The sequence below is a fragment of the Micropterus dolomieu genome, linkage group LG06 (genome assembly GCF_021292245.1).
Source record: "Micropterus dolomieu isolate WLL.071019.BEF.003 ecotype Adirondacks linkage group LG06, ASM2129224v1, whole genome shotgun sequence".
NCBI lineage: Eukaryota > Metazoa > Chordata > Actinopteri > Centrarchiformes > Centrarchidae > Micropterus > Micropterus dolomieu.
This window is the reverse complement of record NC_060155.1, coordinates 23529314-23550847: the sequence shown is the minus strand read 5'-3', so window position 1 is coordinate 23550847 and position 21534 is coordinate 23529314. Positions and strand designations below refer to the sequence as shown.

The window sequence follows — 21534 nt, the reverse complement described above, 5'->3', positions numbered from 1 at the left end:
CTCCTATGTAATTACAGCCCTATGGTCGCTGAGCATAACATTTTTCTGCCCTGATGCAACTCCATGTGTCTGGACTCAGTGAGGAGCAGTGAATCCTTCACCCTGGCATCTTCCCTGGCAGTCCAAGAACAGATTTTTCTTACTGGGGCAGAATGAGATTGCTGGAGAAAGATTTTGTCTTTCATCTTGATGATTATCTAGCATGCAGGGGGCACTTAGGAGAAAAGCCAGGGAGTTGGAGGTTTTGAAGATAAGTTGAACTTTAGGGCAAAGTGGTGATGTGTTGGCCAAATGGTTTGGATAGTGAGTTTCTGGGGAGTTTGAGGATGGAGGTTAAAGATAATGAGGTTTCTCAATGAAAATTTAATTTGAGACTAATGGTTGAAAGCTATTCCACAGCCTTATTCGTTATACCCAAACAAAACAAAAGCGTTGGTTGGACAAACAACAGAGTGTATTGTTGCAGGTGGGGTTACAGTTTGTTTTGTCTCCCTGCAGTGACAAGTGAAGTCCTCTGTTGCAAATGTCAAACTTTTTCCAGAAGAATTACTGGCAGTGACTGGATATGAACATTTAGGAATAGACTCTTTAACATATCACTCCCTTTTTGATCTGCTGACTGTCAACCCCAACTGACCCAGACCAATTTGAATTTTAGTCTGCTAATTGTGGTTACTGAATTCATAAAATTTCAAAATGCATAACTACCCACTGCAGCTTTAACCCAGGATAAGTTCTCTCGCTCACCTCCTGACCAGGAAGGGCAGTCCAGGGGGCCTCATTTGTAAAATGGACTTACGATGAATTTAAATATTTCAAAGTATGACTTAATGCAGAAATACATGTGCAAGTGGTTCTTTTTAAAACAGACATGGAAATGCAAAGTCTAGTCTTGGTGTAACAGATTTTACTGCTGGTTTTGTTAGGAGTCTTGCAGTTTGGGACCCATATGCACCTGCGCGCCTGTCGTGAATTTGCATTAGCTTTATGAACAGTGTGATAGGAATTATCAATTAAAGGTGAGGAATGACTTGTCAGATGCAAGTTGTTTTGAATTAAAGAACAGGATGCGATGTATAAATAGTGTGTCAAATTAGAAAGCATAACCATGGCTGTTCTTTCGTTATTGGAAGACGCTGAAACCAGAACTACTTTTTTTGCGCATGATAATTCATGGTTTTTAAGTCACCATTGTCCCCCAACATACAGTGGCAAGAAAAAGTATGTGAACCCTTTGGATTTACCTGGATTTCTGCATAAATTGGTCATAAAATGTGATCTGATTTTCATCTAAATCACAACAATAGACAAATACAGTCTGCTTAAACTAACTCCACACAAACTATTATTATATCTTTCCATGTTTTTATTGAACATACTGTGGAAACAGTCACAGTGCAGGGTGGAAAAAGTATGTGAACCTTTGGATTTAATAACTGCTTGACCCTCCTTGGCAGCAATAACCTCAACCAAACATTTCCTGTATTTGCAGATCAGACCTGAACAACGGTCAGGAGGAATTTTAGCCTATTCTTCCTGGCAGAACTGCTTTAGCTCTGTCATATTTTTTGGAGGTCTCGCGTATGGTTCTCTTCAAGTCATTCCATAGCATCTCTATTGGATTGAGGTCTGGGCTCTGACTTGGCCACTCCAAAAGGCAGATTTTGTTTTTCTGAAGCCATTCTGTTGTTGTCCTGTTGCATCACCCAACTTTTACACAGTTTCAGCTGACGTACAGACATTCTCACATTATCCTGAAGAATTGTCTGATATACTTGGGAATTCATCTTCCTCTCAATGATCGCAAGCTGGCCAGGCCCTGATGCAGCAAAGCAGGCCCAAATCATAATGTTTCCTCCACCATACTTTACGGTTGGGATGATGTTTTCATGAGGATATGCCGTGCCCCTTCTACGCCAGATGTAGTGCTGTGTGGTTCATCCAAATAGTTCAATCTTAGTTTTATCAGTCCACAAAACATTGTACCAATACTGCTGTCTGAGTGTCAATGTGCTCTTTTGCAAACATCAGGCATGCAGCAATGTTCTTTTTAGTAAGCAGTGGCTTTCTTCACAGTGTCCTGCCGTAGATACCCTGCTTGAACTCATGAACAGATAACTTTGCCAGTTCCAATGATGCCTTCAAATCTTTGGCTGTCAATCGGGGTTGTTTCTTTACCTCATTGATGAGTCTTTGTTGTGTTCTTGGTGTCATTTTGACTGCGTGCTCACTTCTTGGTAGAGTAGTAACAGTCCCAAAGTGTCTCCATCTCGATGTCCCCTGAAAGCTCTTTTTGGCAAGGCATGGTTCACATAAGCGTGTGCTTCTTTAAAACTCCAAAAGTTTGAGGGTTTTTTATCAGTCAAAATAGCTGAGTAGCTGTAGCTGTAGTCCACACATAGTCCAAACGCATAACGAGACTCCAGGTGTGCTTTTTTGAGGTCATTAACTCAAGGGTTCACATACTTTTTCCACAAGCACTATGAGTTTTTTGTGGTTGTTCTCAATATAGACATGAGGGATCAGAATTTTTTTGTTATTATTTTAGACACATTACATTTGTCAATACCCTTGACTTAGATGAAGATCAGATCACATTTTATGACAATTTTATTCAGAAAACCATGAAATTCCAAAAGGTTCACATACTTTTTCTTGCCACTGTATGTTCTGCTACATTTGTGTGTGGGTTTAGCCCCAAATCTGGAAAGGAAGACACTGTAATCGTACAGTACCTGTAGACCCTACAGTCTGTTGTGTCCACTTTGGGAATCCTGGCTACTTGGAAATTCCAGAGGTAAACAAGTGACAGTTCTGGTAAATCACAGCCACCATTCAGCTGCATCATGCCACAAATGATTGAATCATACACCACAAGTGCATTTGGGTATAAATGGGCTTCGTAGAACCAGCGTAAGCAAGGATTTTTATGCTCAGTATCTTTTATGAATTGAACATTAAGCACTCTGTTGGAAATAATCTTAAAACCATAAATTCAAGTTTAAATATATGTAGATATTATATATGTATATGTATATGTAGAACATTTTTATAAATCAGGCCCCAGGACCTGCCCAGCTATGTGGTGTGCCAGATTTGGTAAAGATCCTTGATCTTAGCAAAACTAAAGTGGAACAGCTGGACAGCACTGTGTCCACAGATGAAGAGATGACTCAAAAACAACATTTCTACAGTTGTGGGTCTTTTACAGAACCTCTAGGGACAGCTGGAGGACCACAGCAGACCACCTGTGTCTGGTGTAAAGCTCAGGTCAATGGTAAAGGTCTCTATGACCAGCGAGGCAGCTGAGCAAGGACACTCTTATGCTGATGAGTGGGCAGTAAAAACAATATGTTTTCGCTCTGTAAGCAGTGTTAAAACGCCTCCTCTCCTCCCCTCCTCCCAGGCCTCCGCTCCTCAGTGTAACCACATAGGTCTTTGTGTCCAGCACTGCTAGGAACTCAGCGCAGAGGCCCACTAAGCTCCACTTTCAAAGGCAACCTCTGATGTGGCCTTTCTGATCTCTGCATGTCTCACTGACTTTACTCTTACTCTCCTCTGGCTTGGAGGTTTTCTTTCTCTGTCTGTATCCTCTTTACTCATTGTTCTCTCTCACACATGCATAGTTGATCTTACAGATTTCTTTTTAGTCTTTTACCTGGAGGGAAGCTGGCACGTGTCATGAAAACATATGTGGGATGATGAAAGACGATAAAGCGATATCTTGACAGTCAGTCTTACCACTCCTTGAAGTTCAAATTCCCTTGATACATACACACCCTCCCCCCTCCTCTTTCAGTCCTCCCCTATTTTCTACCCCCTCCTCTTCTTTGTCATGACATGTATATGCTTATAGAAGCCAGATGTGCCCTGTTGCGATGGAAGAGGCGGGGAGAGAATGAAAAACCAAGCATGAGGTTGTATGATACTTAATTAACAGACTGCAGGAGATGTGAGGCGGGTGAGGAGGATGAATAAGGAGTTTTGAGGTCTCAAGAGTTCAGACAGTGACTGTATGTATATATAGATGTCTGGTGAAATTCCTACTATCCTGACCAGGCCCTGAGCGAAGCAGGGGGGTTTCCTTGCGGATATGGCTGGGTCAGGGTGAGGGTAGCTGGGCTTGGAGAGCCTGAATCAGCATCTCCTATGATGGAGGTGTTTTTCTGCAGGGCTTGGGAAACCATGCCATGTGAGACAGGGGTTAGAAAAAAAGCAACCCTATGAAGTTGATTGTTCAACTTCCTCGCACCTGTATTTTTTTCACCCACACAATAACTCTCTCCGACATTTAAAAAAGACTGCTCCCACTGCACCACACCCAATTTAAAGTGCAGACATTGTGTTTTAACAAAAGCAGGCATGTAGCTCTAAACTGATGGCTTTAAGCAGATTCAGCACTGAGGGGGCAGACATGGCTAAGAAAACAGAGATCCCAAACCAAACAGTTGGGAAAATACACAAGGAATCAGAAAACTGAGATTGGGACTTCTGGGGCACACAAAAAAAGTTATGTTTAACTAATGGGGAAAGTTATTTTCCGTGCATAGCTCTGTGTGTAGCTAAATGGAATAATAAGATGCAGACATAACGGAAAAAAAGTATTAGGTATTGATCCCTCTCTTTCACTGGCCGCTTATACCACAATTAAACTGTGTGTATGTGTGTGTGTGTGTGTGTGTGTGTGTGTGTGTGTGTGTGTGTGTGTGTGTGTGTGTGTGTGTGTGTGATTGTAGCAGCTAAAACTATGAACAAGAAAGCAGTTACATCCATTGACGCACGATAGACCTTTTCACAACAGTTTGGTATGTCATAGGAGGGAACACGCAACTGTTATTAAAGACCAATGGCTGCACTACATTCATGTCAGTTAATTCCTTTGAGCTAAATGCTAACATATGCATGCTAACGTGGTCACAATCACAATATTAATATGCTGATGTTTAGCAGGTATAATTTTTAGCAGGTTCACCATCTTAGTTTAGCATGTTATCATGCTAACACACGCTAATTACCATCAAACACAGTACAGCTGAAGCTGAAGGGGATGATGATGATGATGATGATACTGATGCTAGCTGAAAGGTTAAAATTGTTAGAATTCTTCCTGAGGGGAATGCAATCCATCCAATATTTTTCGACACATTTCACTCAAAAAATCATAAAATGTCATGGTGGTGCTAGAGGAAAAGTCAGGGGACAACCAAAGTCATTAGGATTCATCCACAGGGAAACATTCATGTCTGTACAAAATTTCATGCCTATCCATCCAATAGTCAGAGATGTTTTAGTCTGGACCAAAGTGTTCGACAGACCTACAGAACGAAACTGCCGGTCTGGGGATGTCTTCAGGGTTATCTCAGCTTAACCTCTTAAGACCCTGGCATTTACCAGGCAGAGAGAATCTCAACAAAAAGACTCCAAATGCATTATGGGAAGAATAGAATCCTCTGGTTCATCAGTTGCGACTATTCTTTTTTAAACTTTCGCAAGTGTCTGAACTAAATTGCTGGATTGATGCCAGCAGACTGGCTTATTGGTTAATTGAAAGTATGGCCTGATTATTCTTCTCACATAAGTGTGAACATGCCAATCCTTCCCATTTGTTCTGGAAACACTTTGGTCACAAATAAAAGTCACCTCTGCTCTGTGGTGGAGGAAATGTACCCCGCATCAAGTTCTTTACCTGTCAGCGTATCTGTGCATGTGTGTTTGGTTGTGTGTAAGAGACAGAGACTCCAGAAAGAGACCCTCTGTTCCTGTTTGCCGTTTTAGTGGTGTGTGTAGGATGTGGAAGAGCATTTAACAGATGCAAATGAAAACCATATGTAACCTATATAGCTACTCAGCAGTTGTCTTTAGAAAAGTCCCTTACCATCATCCCACATCCTTGTTACCAGGCAGAGTGCAACACTAACCATTCTCTGTTAATCATTCATTCTCATTTAATGGGAAAATTACTCAGTCTTCTCTCTGAGGTTGGTCCTGCAATTGCAGTATGATGTTCGGGATGGCTATTATGAGACACAATAGCCAAGAGCAGGACTTCCCCTATTTGGTAGTTTCCATTCATCAGCCTACAGGCTGCACACATGCCAACTGAAACAGGCACAGGAAGTGTCCAGCACAGAGAAATACAGAAACAAAGAAATAAAAGGAGCTTGTTAATGATGTTTGTTGAGTCGAGTTTAATATAGACAGAGAGATGAGATATTGAGATTAGTGGATGTGATGTGAGGCACTTGGCATGGAGGAACAGACTGAAGAGTTTGTAGGTCAGCTACTAAGTGAATAGTAGTACTAGAAATGACATTTCATTTATCTGGGTGAAATGTGAGAGAAGGCTGGAAGAGGCTGGGGCGTTGTGGTGTGGTCTTTTGTTGGGCTTTGTGAAAAAGAAGTGAGCCATTTTGCAGACAGTGAAGAAAAGCTCTCCAGTTACACAGAGAGAGAAGAAAAGAGAGGACTGTGGGAAAGAATTATGCTGAGGTGAATCTTTTCTTTGCGCTGCAGAATCAGCTGGGCAAGAAAGAAAACATCAAATAGAGATCCACAGCTTGATTTGTGCCCATGTCAGGAAAACATGCACAAATAAAGCCCCATACTGAAACCTGCTGAGGAGAAATAAAACTTTTTTCTTTACATATCCTTTATTGTGACCTTGATAGTCAGAAAAGCAAATTAAACAAATTCATACCAACTCCCATCCCCCACCCCTCATTGCCGTGTCCCACTGTTTGTCTGGCCTACATGATGCAGTTGGAATTCCAGATGTTGTTCATGGAATTCTGCTCCATCTCTGGCCTCCAAATGTGACTTAACCCTCCACACTCCTCCTTCATCTCCTCCCCCTCCCTTCTCTCCCCCCCAAAAGCCTCGTGACTTCTCTCCCCAGCCCCAGCTCATCAAAACACTGCAGCAAAGTGGAGACAAATGGGTGCCCTAAATCTTTTTGGCACAATAGGAAAAATACCTCATCATTTTATCTGTATAAAGCCCCATTTCTGTAATCATAACAAATCATAGAGGCGCTGACCCCGACCCACTCTGTTTCTCTCGCAGTCAGTCATCTTTACTGTGAGTCTCATACGACTGTATGGCAGTCGTTCATTAGTGGGATAATTAAGGGGGGAGACGCCCAAGTTTGCTGTTTGAGCTTTTATTGGCTCATGGTGGGTGGGGGTGCACACATACACAGTGCATAATGCACAAATAAAGGCATTTATAGCTGTGCAAAACATGCATGACAGCGTGTTTGTATTGCTATACTTGTGAGGACATGAATTGGCCACATTCACTCACTGAGCCCATCATAAAAAAATGCAATCTCTCCACTGCTTATCAAACCCGAAAGCCAAACCATACGCCTTGAAGAAAAGAACATGCCCTCCACTTTGCATGATTTTCCTCATAATCCTCCCCTAGTGAAGGAGTTTTGGTCCTCATAAGTATGGAAACACAAGAACACACACACTGTGTCTCTCTAACTGTATAGCTGAGATATGTTTTCCTGCTGTGCAGCAATGGCTTCACACAATCGTCTTCATCCCTGTTTCTACTTAAGCTTTGGATGCAGTCCGCATTTTCCGACCCAGTTTCTGGCCTGCCAGCTTTCGAGCCCCAGTAATGCAGAGTGGTGCAGCCGGGGAGCAAGAAACCTGGAGGTCCAGGAAGACTGGGGAAGATGGAGGAGCGATGTGATCAGTATGAGAGGTAAAGGTGAGGAGTCTATGTAAGAGGTGGATTATATGAAAGCAGTTAGGCCTAAATTGAAATATTTCTACATTAAAGGGAGTGGGTGGCTCCACTAGAGCTAAAAGGAAATCACAGAAAGATGATATAAAAGGAGAAACATTAAGTGAATGATTTACTAAGTGAAAATCAAAGCACAGAAAGCCTTTTGAAATGACTTTATTTTGTAAGAAAAGCTTAAAGATATGAGTAAGAACACACACAATCTCATTAGGAAAACTCGATCATTATCATTATTGTCATTATCACTAGAATCATTATCATTGTTGTTAAACTGCTTATAACCCCTGACTAATGTAGCACCATGATTTGAAAACTGTAAACAAGTACCATGACAAAAAGGAGTCATTTTTAGATCTTCAATTTATTTTCATTTGAGATGGATTCAAGGTAAAAACAAAAACAAAAAAACAATCAAGTTTCAAGAATACATAACCCCCTTCCCCATTCACTGTCCCCACATATATAAAATTAAGGCCACTTTCAAAACTGTATGTCACTGTCCAGCAGGACCTTTTAATGACAATGTACAAAAAAACATTCTTTACACGGAGAACAACAATAATAGTAATAGTCATAATAATAATGATAACATCATTTATAATAATAATCAGCACTAAAGACACTGATATAAAAAGGAAAAGACAGCTGTGTTTATTGCTTTACTCAGATGAGTGTATCTTGTGCTTCATGAGGACTTCAGCTAATGTTTCCCTTTTATGGTCCATACGGGCTCTGACATGTTACTTTACTGGAAGATAAAAAAACACAATGACTATGCCACTGTGGTTTCCAAATGTGTGTGCAAGTTAACAAGGGGGAGGAACGAGCGATCAAACGCGTTCTTTGCTTACTTGAAGGAACATGCTAGAATGGGCGCCATGAAGATGCAGGTTTGAAGCAGAAATTCACAAGGACACAAACACTGACCACTGATAAAAACTAAAAATAAGACATAATAAGACATTGAAAAAAGCTAAAACAAACAGCAATGAGCTGGCGTCAGTAACGAGGAGTGAGGCAGAGACAGAAGAGGGAGAAAAATAAATGGAAGGATGGAGTGGTTGAGAGATAGAGCAAAAGGAATCTAGCAGTGGTAAGAATATTTTAAAATGCAAGTCTGGTGCTTTTCCTTCTGCTCTTTCTCCAGTTTTATCTCTTTCTCGCCTGCTCTTACTATCCATAATTCAACATCTCCTTCCACTTTTTTTCTCTTTCTCTCCCTGTCTTTCTCTCCTCTCTCCCTCCCCTCCTCCTCCGTCTACACCTTGTCCAGTAAAGATCGTTGGCAGTAGAGGAGTCGGCGTGGGGTACCGTAGCGGCGGAAAAACACCAGGGCTGCCAGCGTCGCAATCACACACACTAACAGGAACAGTGGTACCACCACCGCCGCTGCTCCAATGCCACCACCTACCCCTTCATCCTTATCCACTTCAATAATAATCACCTCCTCTTGCTCTTTGTCCGTCTCCTTCTCCCTTTCTCTGTCCCTTTCTCTATCTCTAGTTCTGTCCTTATCCTCCCGCTCCCTGTCCTTCTCCTTCTCCCTCTCCTTGTCCTTGTCGTGTCCGCCTCCACCTCTTCCTCCATCAGTCTTGGGGTCTTCATTGGGGCATCCCATCCAGTCACGAAGGGCTGATTTGGGGTATCCCGGCTCTACACGCATTACCTGGTTGTTGAACTTCCAGTATTTGTTGGCTTTGTAGAAATACGTGTACGCTGAGCAGTGGAAGAAAGAAATGTGAGAAACAAAACTTTATGAAAGGAAAAGCAACTTCTACAAGAATTGGTCCATACTAAGATGTGAGAAAATAATCTAGGTAATGTCAAACACATTGCCCTTACCTTGATCTTTGCTCATGAAGGCTGCCTTGATGTTGTCAGGCACTCCCTGCCACACACTAATAGGTTTTGGATAGCCATCGTCAACGGTTTGTGATTCTTCATTAAAACGGTAATACCTAAACGAAGAGTTAGAGGGAAAAGGTAAAGAGAGGAACAGCTGTGATGAGTTAATGGTTACACCAAGAGCCCCAAAAGACTTAAATCTTGACTTGCACTTTAATTATGAAGACCCAATACTTGACTTGGATTTGCGCTAAAAGATTTGAGACTCGGATTTGTCTTGAATTACTCAATAGTTGGACTTGGACATCCCCTAAAGGAGTTGATAATTTACTTGAGACTTGACATATCTTGAATGAATTCAGACTAAATCAGACTTGCCCTAAAAGACTAAAAGCTTGTTCTGACTAATGCAAGACTTGACTTTCACTTGCCCTTAAATATTTGACACTTGACTTGAACTTGTCTCAAATGACTTGAGTCTAGTCCTTGACTTTACCATAAATATTTTAGACTTGACTTTATACTCTTGAGACTTGATTTAGACTTGCCCTAAAAGACTTAAGAAGGCATTTTAGACATGTTCTGACTTTTTTTGGCCTAATACATTTGCCACTTGACTTGCACCTGGCCTACAGGACTTGAGGTTTGACTTAGCTTGCTCTGAAAGACTTGTGACTTGACTTGGAGTTGTTTTGATTGACATATGACCTGACTTGGTCTGATCCTAAAGGATTTGACTTGAGACTTGTTCTGACAAAATTTAGACTTTATGTGGACTTTTCTCAAATTACTTGAAACATGACTTGCTCTTGACCCCAAAAACTCTGATTCAGTGTGTGTGTGTGTTGCTTCTGAACTAAACCACTAGGCATACCACAAAATGTATGTTGCTTCTGAAGAAATATGGCAGATTGACCGGTGTTAACTATTCCAACAGCCAGATTAGGACAGAAAAGACTAAGACAGAGTTTGCTGGTCTTGGGGTGTGTGCAATCTCAGTTTTATTTTATTTTATTTTATAAATTAAAGCATACACTTGTCAAGGACTTTGCTTATGTAGGTGGCTGTTTGCATTGTAATCACTGACATTTTACCCAACTCTTTTTTTTTCACAAAATGGTGTAAATATAGGGAGGCTTTAAAGTTAATAACATATCTTTTGGTGGTGGTGACGCAAATGTTTTTTCTTTGGAATCAGTAGTTTAGAAAGTTGAGCACAGTTTTGTTGTTGGATGTGATACACCCACCCACACACACACAGGGAAGATGACTAACTTGTTTGCTCTGAAGAAAAATGTCTGTCCAGTGGGGGTGTAGAAGAGAGCAGCATCTATCCGATCTTTGGGAATCCCTGTGCCCATTTCTTTAAGACTCTTAGGGTAACCGGAATCTAGAATTGATTCAGTGAACACCCAATACCTGTCCCCTGAAGAGAGAGAAAGGCAGAGAGGAGACACAGACACAGAAACATGAGTAAGAAAACATATGAGATAACTGCAAGATGTCGCCTGTTTGAAGATGATTGCTTTTAAAAGGGAACTCTTTTTCAAGTTCTGTCTATATATTAAATTCAGATATACCTTTAAAGAAAGCAAATTTCCCATCTTCCCTTTCAAAAGCAGCAGTGACATGAGTGGGCAATCCCCTCCAAAAGTGACCAATCGGCATGGGATATCCATCCAGAACATGGTTGTTACGTACCCTCCAGAACCATTTATCCTGAAGGAGAAAAGAGATTTATTAGCAGCCTGCTAGACAAACTGTCAAATCAAAAGTCTGACAAGGTTGTGTTGGTTTACCTTGAACACAAACATTTCTCCTCTCAGGATGGCGATGGTGTCAAAGTGTCCATCACAGATGTTGGGGCCAAAGCGAGGCTTGTCTGGTGAATATGTGGGCTCAGGATTGTGATTCGGCGTACGGGGTGTTACCAGAGGGGGCTGAGGGCCTGATCCAGACCCTATGTGAACAAGGATATATGGAAATAATTTTCCGGAGACAAAATCTAATGCTGATCCTGTTAGATCAAATGAAACTCAGTGATCTCCCATGGACAAAATAGGTTATTGTAGCAGCAGACAGCAAAGAGAAAATAAGAGTACCAAGAACTACACAAAAAAAAAACAAGAAAAACATAAAGGGCTTGGAACAAAAGTGGCACAAGACGCATCATTGGAAAGATGCAACCTTTCAAGTTTACAGATTTCTGTTGGTGTATCGCTTAAGTCTTTTTGCTTCCAAAACCAAAAGACAGAACTCTTTCTTTTTTGACAGTGTTTTTGATAGTAAATTTTCCATAACGCACCATAAAGTTGCTGTACACCTCTGCGATCGTCATCAGGAAGTATGAAGTTATCGGTGTCCATCCACTGGTAGAAGGGAGCCATGATGGCTGAAGGGTCATTAGAGTGCTCCAGACCCAGAGCATGCCCCAGTTCATGCACGGCAACCAGGAATATATCATTACCTGAAAACACCATTTAATGATTTTTTTGTCAAATAAATAAAAGCATAGGAGAAACTTGAAATGAAGGAGTGTGATCTCATGCTGATGTGACAATGAGTACTGATGGATAAGGAGTAAATATTGCTGTTTCCTTATTTTTTTGTGACTCAAATGCACGCAAAAACTTATCACATAAGTTAATCAAAAATAAAATTATCCGCAGGTCATGTGAAGATGTCTCTGACTCAAACAGCTGACAATCCAAAAATAAATACTTCTTCATTTCTGCAGTATCAACATAACCCAGGACATTCACTCCCTCAAATGTACAGACTACCAACACAAGACTGAACCTGTTAATGCTCGTGTTTTGCTCACAGCAGCAAAATTAAGAGTCCTGGCTCCCAACATACAAAGTAACTCCCAATATTTGTGTCATCAGCTTTAAGGGAATCACTAACGAAAAAAATCCCTCATTTCTTATAATGTCACTTTCAACATAGATTCAACAGACCCTCACCTAACAGATCCCGGTTTCCAATTGTCCATGGCTCAGCTGAATCAAAGTGGGTGTCCCCACCGATGCCGTTACCAGGGAAATAGGCATGTGCCAGAAAGCCCCCCTCGCCATCGAATGGGCTGCTGTCACCGTGGAAACCCTCAGCGAAGAAGAGCATGATGTCGGCAAACTCCTCCACCTTGTCCCGTATGTAACTGTATGGGATTTCCCGGAAACGAAGCGGGGTGACGCTCTCCCACACCCTGAAGGCCTTCCTGATGGCCTCGTGGGTCTCGTACTCACCCACCTTAGGAGTGTAGTTCTGTATACTGAAGTGTGTGTAATTGTGTGTGGAGATGGGGGGGGGGCGACATGGAGTTATTTACTATTTATAGGAATACCATTTCAGTTCATCAGTAGTTACCTCATCAGTTTGGGTTTTCTCACATTGGTTATTTGGGTACGAAGAAAAAATTAAGCAAAACAATCATAACGTGAAATAGCTTTACGTACTGTTCAGTCAACCCTCTGTAGATTTGTTGACTTACGAGAAAGTGATGTCATTCTTGTTCCACTTCAGGCCTTGGATGGCATAGCGCTTCCTCCTTAGGTTGCTCTTTAGCTCAGCACCAAATTTATCTGGCACGCCACAGCGTGGTCTCTTCATGGCCCTGCCAAGGACAAGACATAGTCCACTCAAAGTAAGGTAATAAATACTACTTTTAATTTGAATATTGAATTGAAGGCAACCCTGTTTGGATGTTGTACTTTCACAACATGTGAAATAAATCTGTTTGAAGGTGCTCACTCAATGGTGTTGGTGTCAAAGGTGCCGGAGACAGTGAGGCCATAGAACCTCTGCATGGCAGCGATGGCTGAGGAGACCGAGTGAGGGGAGCGGAGGGAGTGGGTCCTCAAGTCTCCTGGAGGCAGGTACCCATACTGCTGCAGCCATGACTTTAAAGCAAAGCAAGAAGGAGACAACAGTATGACTCATGAGTAATATTGCAAAATGAAACCAAATAAACACCATTCTCGGTATCCAGAAGAGAAAGAAAAGGTTAAATTAGAAACAGACACGGAAAGTCATATCTCAGCTGATTTGTGTTGTTTATCAGAGCTGAACCAGGGTAGAGGTACTCTTAAGTATGATGTTGATTATGAAGTAACAGGGACTACAAGTTCAGGATGTTTTTATGCGACTGCTGGAAAAACACATTCCTCACTGACAGTGAAAATAAGCTCTTGAATAATGTCTTTCTGTGTTCTGGTATCTGGATTTTTGAACAGACGGAGCAACATCATTTCAAGCACCTGGCATGTCTCCATTTAATGTCTAAGCTATTCAACCATCAACATTCGGCTCTCCGGTGAGGACCATAGTTAAGTGAAACTAAACTCAACATGCCCAAAAAAAGCTCCAAACAAAGATAGTTCAGTTTTGAACAAAAACTCTGCAAGACAGAAACTGAACAAGGAAATCCCCCTCAAAGTGCAAAAGACTAACTTCAGTTTCTATATTGAAGTTATTCTGTAACTATTTGTTTGAGTTTCAGTGCAGATTGGGAAACTTATAACCGAAAAGTATTCGTTTGAAGCCCTTCAAGCACTTATGATGAGCACTGAGTTCTGAGCTTGACCTTACTTTCCCCCTGGAAACCTATTTCACTGCGGTGCTGGTTTGTAATCTGGACCTGTGCCAGCGGCTTTGCTCCGCACCTCTCCCACACAGCTTCTCCTAAACTCTTTCCCTCTCAAACTAGGGCTGAAAAATAACACTGAGGCTATTGTGAGCGCAGTGAAAACCGAGACCAATGTGATATTGTGCTGTACACAGTCACTTTGTGAGCTTGTAATGCACTTTTAGGTTGTGTTTTATTGTTTAGATATAGTATGGCCTCAACTGTGGAGGTTACCTGTCAAAAATATGCTAGCGCTTGATTGATTGACGTAATTTAATGTGATCTGTTATTTGTTTTGGATTAAAAACCATAGGCATAGTTGGTGTTTGTGCAGAGAAGAGAATTGAGAGAGAGAAGAGAGAAAGATAGGGAGTGTCCCAGGGTGAGACTCAGGCCTTGGGTAACCTCAGCCGATGCCTCTAGTTGAGCAGCAGCGTCAGTCAGTAATTTAACTGGGAATTTCTTCCTCATTGCATCCAAACCTCAAAGTCTCTTCCCCCAACATCCATGTCTCTGTCTTCGCCTCGTCACTCCGCCCCTTGTCCTCTCCTCTCCCTCATCCCTCTCTTATGGAAAACCCAGAGACTTGAGGGTAAATGCTTATGAACAACCACACCCCGAGCCACTCAATTATTGCTGTATTGCCTATCTGCTGCTAAAAGTTGCTAAATACAATGAAGTCAAAGCATGGTTTACCGCCTTGTTTCAGCATTTTTCTAATAATGATGTGCAGTACAGAGAAAAATGTATGCAAGTGGTGCTGACACTGACTATCAGAATAAGTGCTCAGGTTAGTAGGTTTATATTTACGCATGCCTATACTTGTGTGAGTTTGGGCAGGAGAGAATGGCGGAATGGCATTTTGGAGGCCCATGAAGGTCTAATCTCTCCCTCTCTGTCTGTCTGTCCAGTGAGACATGGAGGTCTCACTGTTTAGACTTCACCCTTGAATGAGCCCTTTCTGGTTGTGACTCACCCACGGAGCTCCAGTGGACACATAAAGACTCACTGTTTGCCACTGTTACAGTACATCCACATGAGCGGGAAAGTCAAACACAAACTTTAGCATCTCAGAATTGGATGTATTGGAATTGGACTGTGAATATAAGAAAACGGGTGTTTAAGGCTTGATTTGACTTGAAACCTTATTCTTCTCTATTAGATATCGACTATGTTTTCTTTGCTCTCAGCTCAGTCAAAAGACTGTTGTTAGGTGACACTGAACATTTGTTGTAACTTTAAGGCTCCCACACCTCTTTCATGGCTCCTTCAGGTGACTTGACAGAGTCTTATTCATCGTCGCACTCTGCTATTTTTGACCACACTAATGGGGTGAATAACTAAAGTAGTAGCAGGAAGAGGAAATGGTCACTATTTACAGTGGCATAGGAGATGACAGCCCATGCTAATACAGCCTTTTGATGTAGAGCAGTGGTTCCCAACCTTTTCGGTCTGTTGTACACAGACTACACCTTAGCCCCAAATTAAAAAACTCTTATTCTTTCTAAATTTAGCACTTGAAGTAGTTCAGTATATTTGATGGAGTTGATGTTCTTTCACAATTCTTGCAATTTTTGGGTTATACCCACACAGGTGAATGCACTTATTGTATGCCCCTTTGGATAAAAGTATCCACTAAATAAATATAATGTAATGTACACCTACAGCCCTCTCCTATGAACTTGGAGACCCTTTCATTGACAACCCATGATTTAAATTATTTTTCTATTACTTTAAGCTAACTATTTCAACTGTTTATCCATTACTTTTAGCTTTCAATTGAAATCATTTATCCATCACGCTTAGCTAACTGTTTAAACTGCTCTGCTTGCTTGCTAAAAGGTTTTCCAGCACTATTAAACCCAGTTGTTCATATATTACAACCAACTCAATATGATTATTATTCAAATCATAATTTCAGGGGGTTTTTATTAGTTGAGCTACTCCACAATCTTTCCTGGTTGGGAATTAGTGACATGGAATACTTAAAACAGATGCATGGAAACATTATCGTGTTAAAGTCACTCTTAATCCCTTGATTTTTAACAACGCACAGACATAAGAAGCACAGAGCAAAGGTACTTTTAGGAAGCCAGATTTGGGATTTTGACGTAAAGGGCGCAGCTCGTTCCTATGCAGTGATGTGGATTTATTGTTTAATGGAAGATCTACAAGAATCAAACAACGGTTGCTATGGATGTCAGGAGGAAGAGCACTCGTTTTGCATAGGATGAGAGAGGGAGAAGGAGGGATTGCATTTCAGAAAAGAAAGAAAGAGAGTCAGTTGTTCCGTTTGGTGAGAGCCAATGGAAAGAAAGTCTGGTCAACAGCGATGGGAGTCCAACTGAAGCATACTGGGGTATATAGCACACACACAGCTCCTTATTACACATCCACTCATTCTGTCCAGAGAGCTGCAGTATTATGTCAGATGTCATAAACGTATAAAATTATTACTCCCACTTCACTTGCAACAGCTTGTTATTGGCTGTTAGCGTGTGATTGTGTGTGTTTGTGTGTGAGGGAATTTGTATGTAGGTACACCTTTAAATCAAACTTTTTATATTCTTTCTTGCCATATGCACATTTGCCCTATGCTAACGCTGTTCATTTAGGAAAGCATTTATACCCTTGCCAAACCCTCTGGCCAGGAGCTCCACATGTAGAAAGGTCTTTAAATGTGCGTGTGCCAATGTAATTCCCCAGCTGCTGTCTATTAAAACAACCATTTCTCCAGCCAACAACAATAACACCCGGTGACAAGTGAGTGGAAAAACACACATATCTGCCAATGTCATTTGTGCAATAAGTCAATCCCAAGCATATGTCGATGGCAGGATTTATCTCCAGGAAAAATTAGAAAAATTTCCCCAAAATTTGGCTCATTACTCGCTTCCTTTATGAACAGGAAATGAGGTAATGACTTTGCATATTACCTTATTTCCTATAACACGTCCTACCTTTCCTCAGGGTGGCTTCCCTCAGGCCACCCACTGGTGATCTTTAGGATGTGGCTTTGTCTGAAAACTACGCACCCTTCCTTCCTTCCTTTCTTTCCTCTAAATTACAAATAAAACATCAGCATGGGACTGGTGTAAAGTTACCATTTTAACCAATCTGAATAATCTTAAATTAGTGCTTGTTCTTGTTCTGATCAGAAGGAAAAGGACCTAAATTCATACAGAATATGTGCATGGCAGCTATGATTTACATCCTGTCCTATTCAACTGGATAATTGCTTCTTTTTTCCAACTGTCCATTTCCCAGATTGCATTACTCCCATCACCACAATGCCTCCCTTTCTAGTCATCTACAGCCTCCTCACTGTCTTCTCTGCTTTGCTTTCATCATCTCATTCATTCCAAGTCCATTTATCTTCCTTTGCTGTGAATGACCTCAGCTTGTAGCCATTTCTGTGTGTGCATGCATAGGAAAAGATCTGTGCGCATTTAAGAGAGGATGTGTATGTGTGTTTGTCACAGGCAGGTGGGTGCTGATACACCAAGGTGTTGTAGTGGCTAAATAAAAAACCCACTGCCCACTTCCTGTCTCTGCCACAGACTACAGGACATGACTTCTGCATCCTTCCACACACGCAACCACTCACTTAATTAGACTTATTGTTAATTAAAACACAAACATCCTACACAATACCCAAACTGTAGACTGATACCGGTGACTTGTGGGTTTGTTGAGGCAACACGTGGGATCACACACATCCCCTATTTGAATGATGTAACTAAAGGCAGAGGAAGCAGTAATTTTATAAAAACGTTAATAAAAACAGAGGAGGTGAATCACTAAATTAATATAAACTTAATGAACAAACATACTTTCCAGAAAACTTTGGGCCAAGCCTATTTCCTTGCACTTTGGTGCAAATTTCCACAGAAACTTGAGTCTTTCTACATAAAGACCTTCCGGGACTTTATGACCATAAAAATCACTGTTACTTATATTGTAGCTAAAAGTTTCACTTCCTCTTATGTAGACATTAGATATGTTCAATGCGTTCTGTTTGTTATTTTGATCAACTCAAAATGAAAGGACTTTTTATGACTCAACCTATTTCCAAAGTAACAACTGACTTGTAGCTCATCTCCATGTTTCAATTTTACATTCATGAGTGGTTACTGTTTCACTTTTGCTGTCTTCCACCCAGATCAATTACATGCAAAATATGACTATATATATATATATATCTAGTGTGACTACCTTTTGTATTCTCAGACTTGCTGATACAAGAAAAATGTCTTAGAGGTAGTTTTAAGTGCTTGATCTGGCAAACATGTTGAGTCTCATCTAATTTATCTCATTGTTTAGCGTATGTTGTTAAGCATTACTTGCCACAATTAATATTTTGAGTTTATCTTGCCAATAGCATCAAAAGGGAGTCAGCAATGTAAATTTAAGTGAAAGTATTACTGTGTTCATATCATTATAATTTTTATTTAATTTATACCTAATTTACTTGGATTTTGCACTTTGTGTTGCATCATTTTTCAACAATTAACCATCTCATTGTTACCACATCTAAAGCTTGATTAAAGAAATCTCTTTAAATTTGCCTCCCCACTACTGCTGCTGGTTGAGCCACTAGATATCTGCTCCTTTGAATATATATTAAATAATAGAAATTACTTTAACATATGTCATTTAAGACTTAAATTTATTGAGAAAAATGTATATTTTTGTGTATTTCTCCTTTACTCTTATATATAATCCTTGTGTTTACAAGTATTACTGATGGAAACAATCCTTTCGCAGCAAAATACGAATAACTTAGATTTAATTGTATTTCAATAATAACGTTTTTAAGTGGTAGCAGGGTCCAACCTTGGGTTTTGAATTGTGGTGCTAGGCCAGCTCTTCTGTTTACATCTGAATCACAGAGTGTGCCTTTAAGTTGACGGTCTTATGTAGGTCAATGAAGTTAACTCAATTTTATTCCACTAGCACAGCTGGAATTATAATTACATAGGCCATAGGCAGGATACAGTGATTAGAGAGACTGGAGGCGCTGTATGACCTACCAAAATCATTTAGGCTTCTCTGCTTTTGTGTGTCCACAAAATCTCACATACACCACATACACACACACACACACACACACAGTATTTACTCATGGTAGTGAAGGAAGCAGGTGTGTAGGGGGTATCATAACAATGTCACTTCCTGCAACATTAACACAGAACTTCCTAATGCTCCACTGGCTGTGGGGTTGGAGGATGCTGATACTGCAGACACAGCAGAACAGGAAAAAACTCCACAAAGTCTTGCCAGATCTACAACACTACTTAGACCAGCTACAGCATCTCAGTAGGTTATTCTTTGATAACCCACTGGGAAGTATTTAATGCACAGAGTTAGAGTTCACACTACAGTGTTTTTCCACAACTCACCATGGCTGAGAAGCTGCAGAGCCTCTCAGATTGTAAAACCCACCTCCCCCCTCTCTGCTGAGCCATAACTCAGGACAGATGTCAACAATTACATCCCCACATCCCTCTCAATGTAACTGCACCCACAACTATCAGTCCCCCCCTACATTCCCACAAAAGTTACCTCTGTCTCTTCCCTGAACACAATACAAGCTCATGCATTTCTCCTCATTTGCTTCTTCTCTTGCTCTCCTGCTTTTGCCCTCTCAGCGTTTCTCAGTGTTTTCACAAGCGCTATCATCATTATGGGCTGCTTCCTCTAACCCAGGGTCAAAGCCCTTCCCATGTCCCTGCATGGCCAACAACAGGCAACTGTTGAAATTACAACACACAAGGGTGCCATGTTTTAACAATCGGATTATTATTTTTTTTGTGAAATCAGAAAATCATTGAAATTAGAAGCAGGAAAGATCCTTCACTCTTTTATATGAGGCTACAATCTATTACTCAGTCACTCATGATTTAAATCTTTCTAAACTCTAAATGTATTTCCTTATCCTATCTTTTAATATCATTTTTTTTTAAATCACATAATCATTTCTTTGGCTTTATTCTTCAACTCTAGATTTATTAATCAGGTTATAATAATCTGTTGTATATTTGTGTGCCTCATTCTGTTATTCTTCATTTATTTTGTGACTTATTCGTCACCTCTAGCTTTATTTCTCACCTCTGGATTGATTTGTCGCTCCGTCGCTCCCTGCGCGCTCAGCTCCCACACCACCGCCAGCAGCAGCAGTCGGACAAGCGATTTGAGCTCTGGTGCCATCACTTGACTCTCCAAAAAACAATTCAAAAACAAAAACGGACAGATACGCGCAGTCTTCACTTGCTAGCTGTCAAAACATTATCTGTGAAAAGACGTATCCCATAAATGAATTTCCGTGTTCGAGAGCACAAAAGGAGTTTCCCGAAGATATGCAGCTGTGCGTCTCTGCAACTTAGGCTACCACTTAAGCTACTTAAGACACGAGAGGTATTTGTCCAGTTTGTGCATTCTTCTCGCGTTTTGGTGAATTTTAACCAAATTATCGGACGTTACTGGAAGCAGGAAGTCGGAAGGGGGCTCAGGGGCTGCAGGCTGCGCGTATTTTATGTCCAAATTCAGCTGGCGCTTTGCTCCAGATGTTGCAATCGACTTTGTTTTCACGAAGCAGTCTTAACTCCTCGCTGTCACCCCTTCCCTATCTTCCAGTCGGGTTATTTTGATCCCCTTTAGTCTTCTCCTCTCTCCGCGCTGCAGACGTGGTAGTTTGATACTCCCCGGAGACCTTTAGCTGGAAAGTAGAGAACTGTAAACCTCCCACTCCTAAATCAGCCCGCCCCCCGACATGGAGCGCAGGAATCAACTTGGTGACCTCAGACTTTGCACGGTTTGCTCTTACCCTTGGACTGTCCTTATGTTCACGATGCTGTTATTATTAACAGAGAAGAGATCACAAACACTTAGCTGAATGATAAATTCAACAAAGTACGGAGCTACACCTGACTTGGAAGTTTCTATAGCGAAATTTTGAAGATGCATTAGGGTGATTTATCATATGGTCATCTGCTCTCACCATAGAAATATGGTTTCACCTTATCATACAATTCATCCATTTATTACGACATTTCTGCCACCTTAAAATTTGTTTTTCCACTTACATTTCTTTTCAAGATCAAGGCCAAAACCACATATTGTCATGCTGTCATTTTCGTAGTGTTAGTGTTTAGGTTTTAATTTAGGCTATTATTAGTTTATTACTGGCTATCCTTACTGTCATGTATTTTACATAGAACAAATTAATACTTCTATCTCACACTGATTCTGAATGAATGCTGCACAAAAGCCCCTAACTGTACAGTGCAATATGCAGTACTAAACTG

The 21534-nt window shown here is 40.9% G+C and overlaps 1 protein-coding gene across 1 annotated transcript; it reads right to left on the bottom strand.

Annotated features, from left to right (window-relative positions):
* Positions 1 to 8097: 8097 nt before the first annotated feature.
* Positions 8098 to 20939, bottom strand: mmp14b (matrix metallopeptidase 14b (membrane-inserted)). The gene is made up of 10 exons (XM_046052394.1): positions 20339 to 20939; positions 13354 to 13502; positions 13094 to 13216; positions 12567 to 12874; positions 11906 to 12067; positions 11400 to 11560; positions 11181 to 11319; positions 10876 to 11026; positions 9598 to 9713; positions 8098 to 9471 (listed from the first exon to the last, which is right to left on the bottom strand). The coding sequence occupies exons 1-10, from the start codon at positions 20435 to 20437 to the stop codon at positions 9014 to 9016; spliced, it is 1866 nt and encodes a 621-aa protein (XP_045908350.1). The 5' UTR covers positions 20438 to 20939; the 3' UTR covers positions 8098 to 9013.
* Between the last annotated feature and the right edge of the window lie 595 nt (positions 20940 to 21534).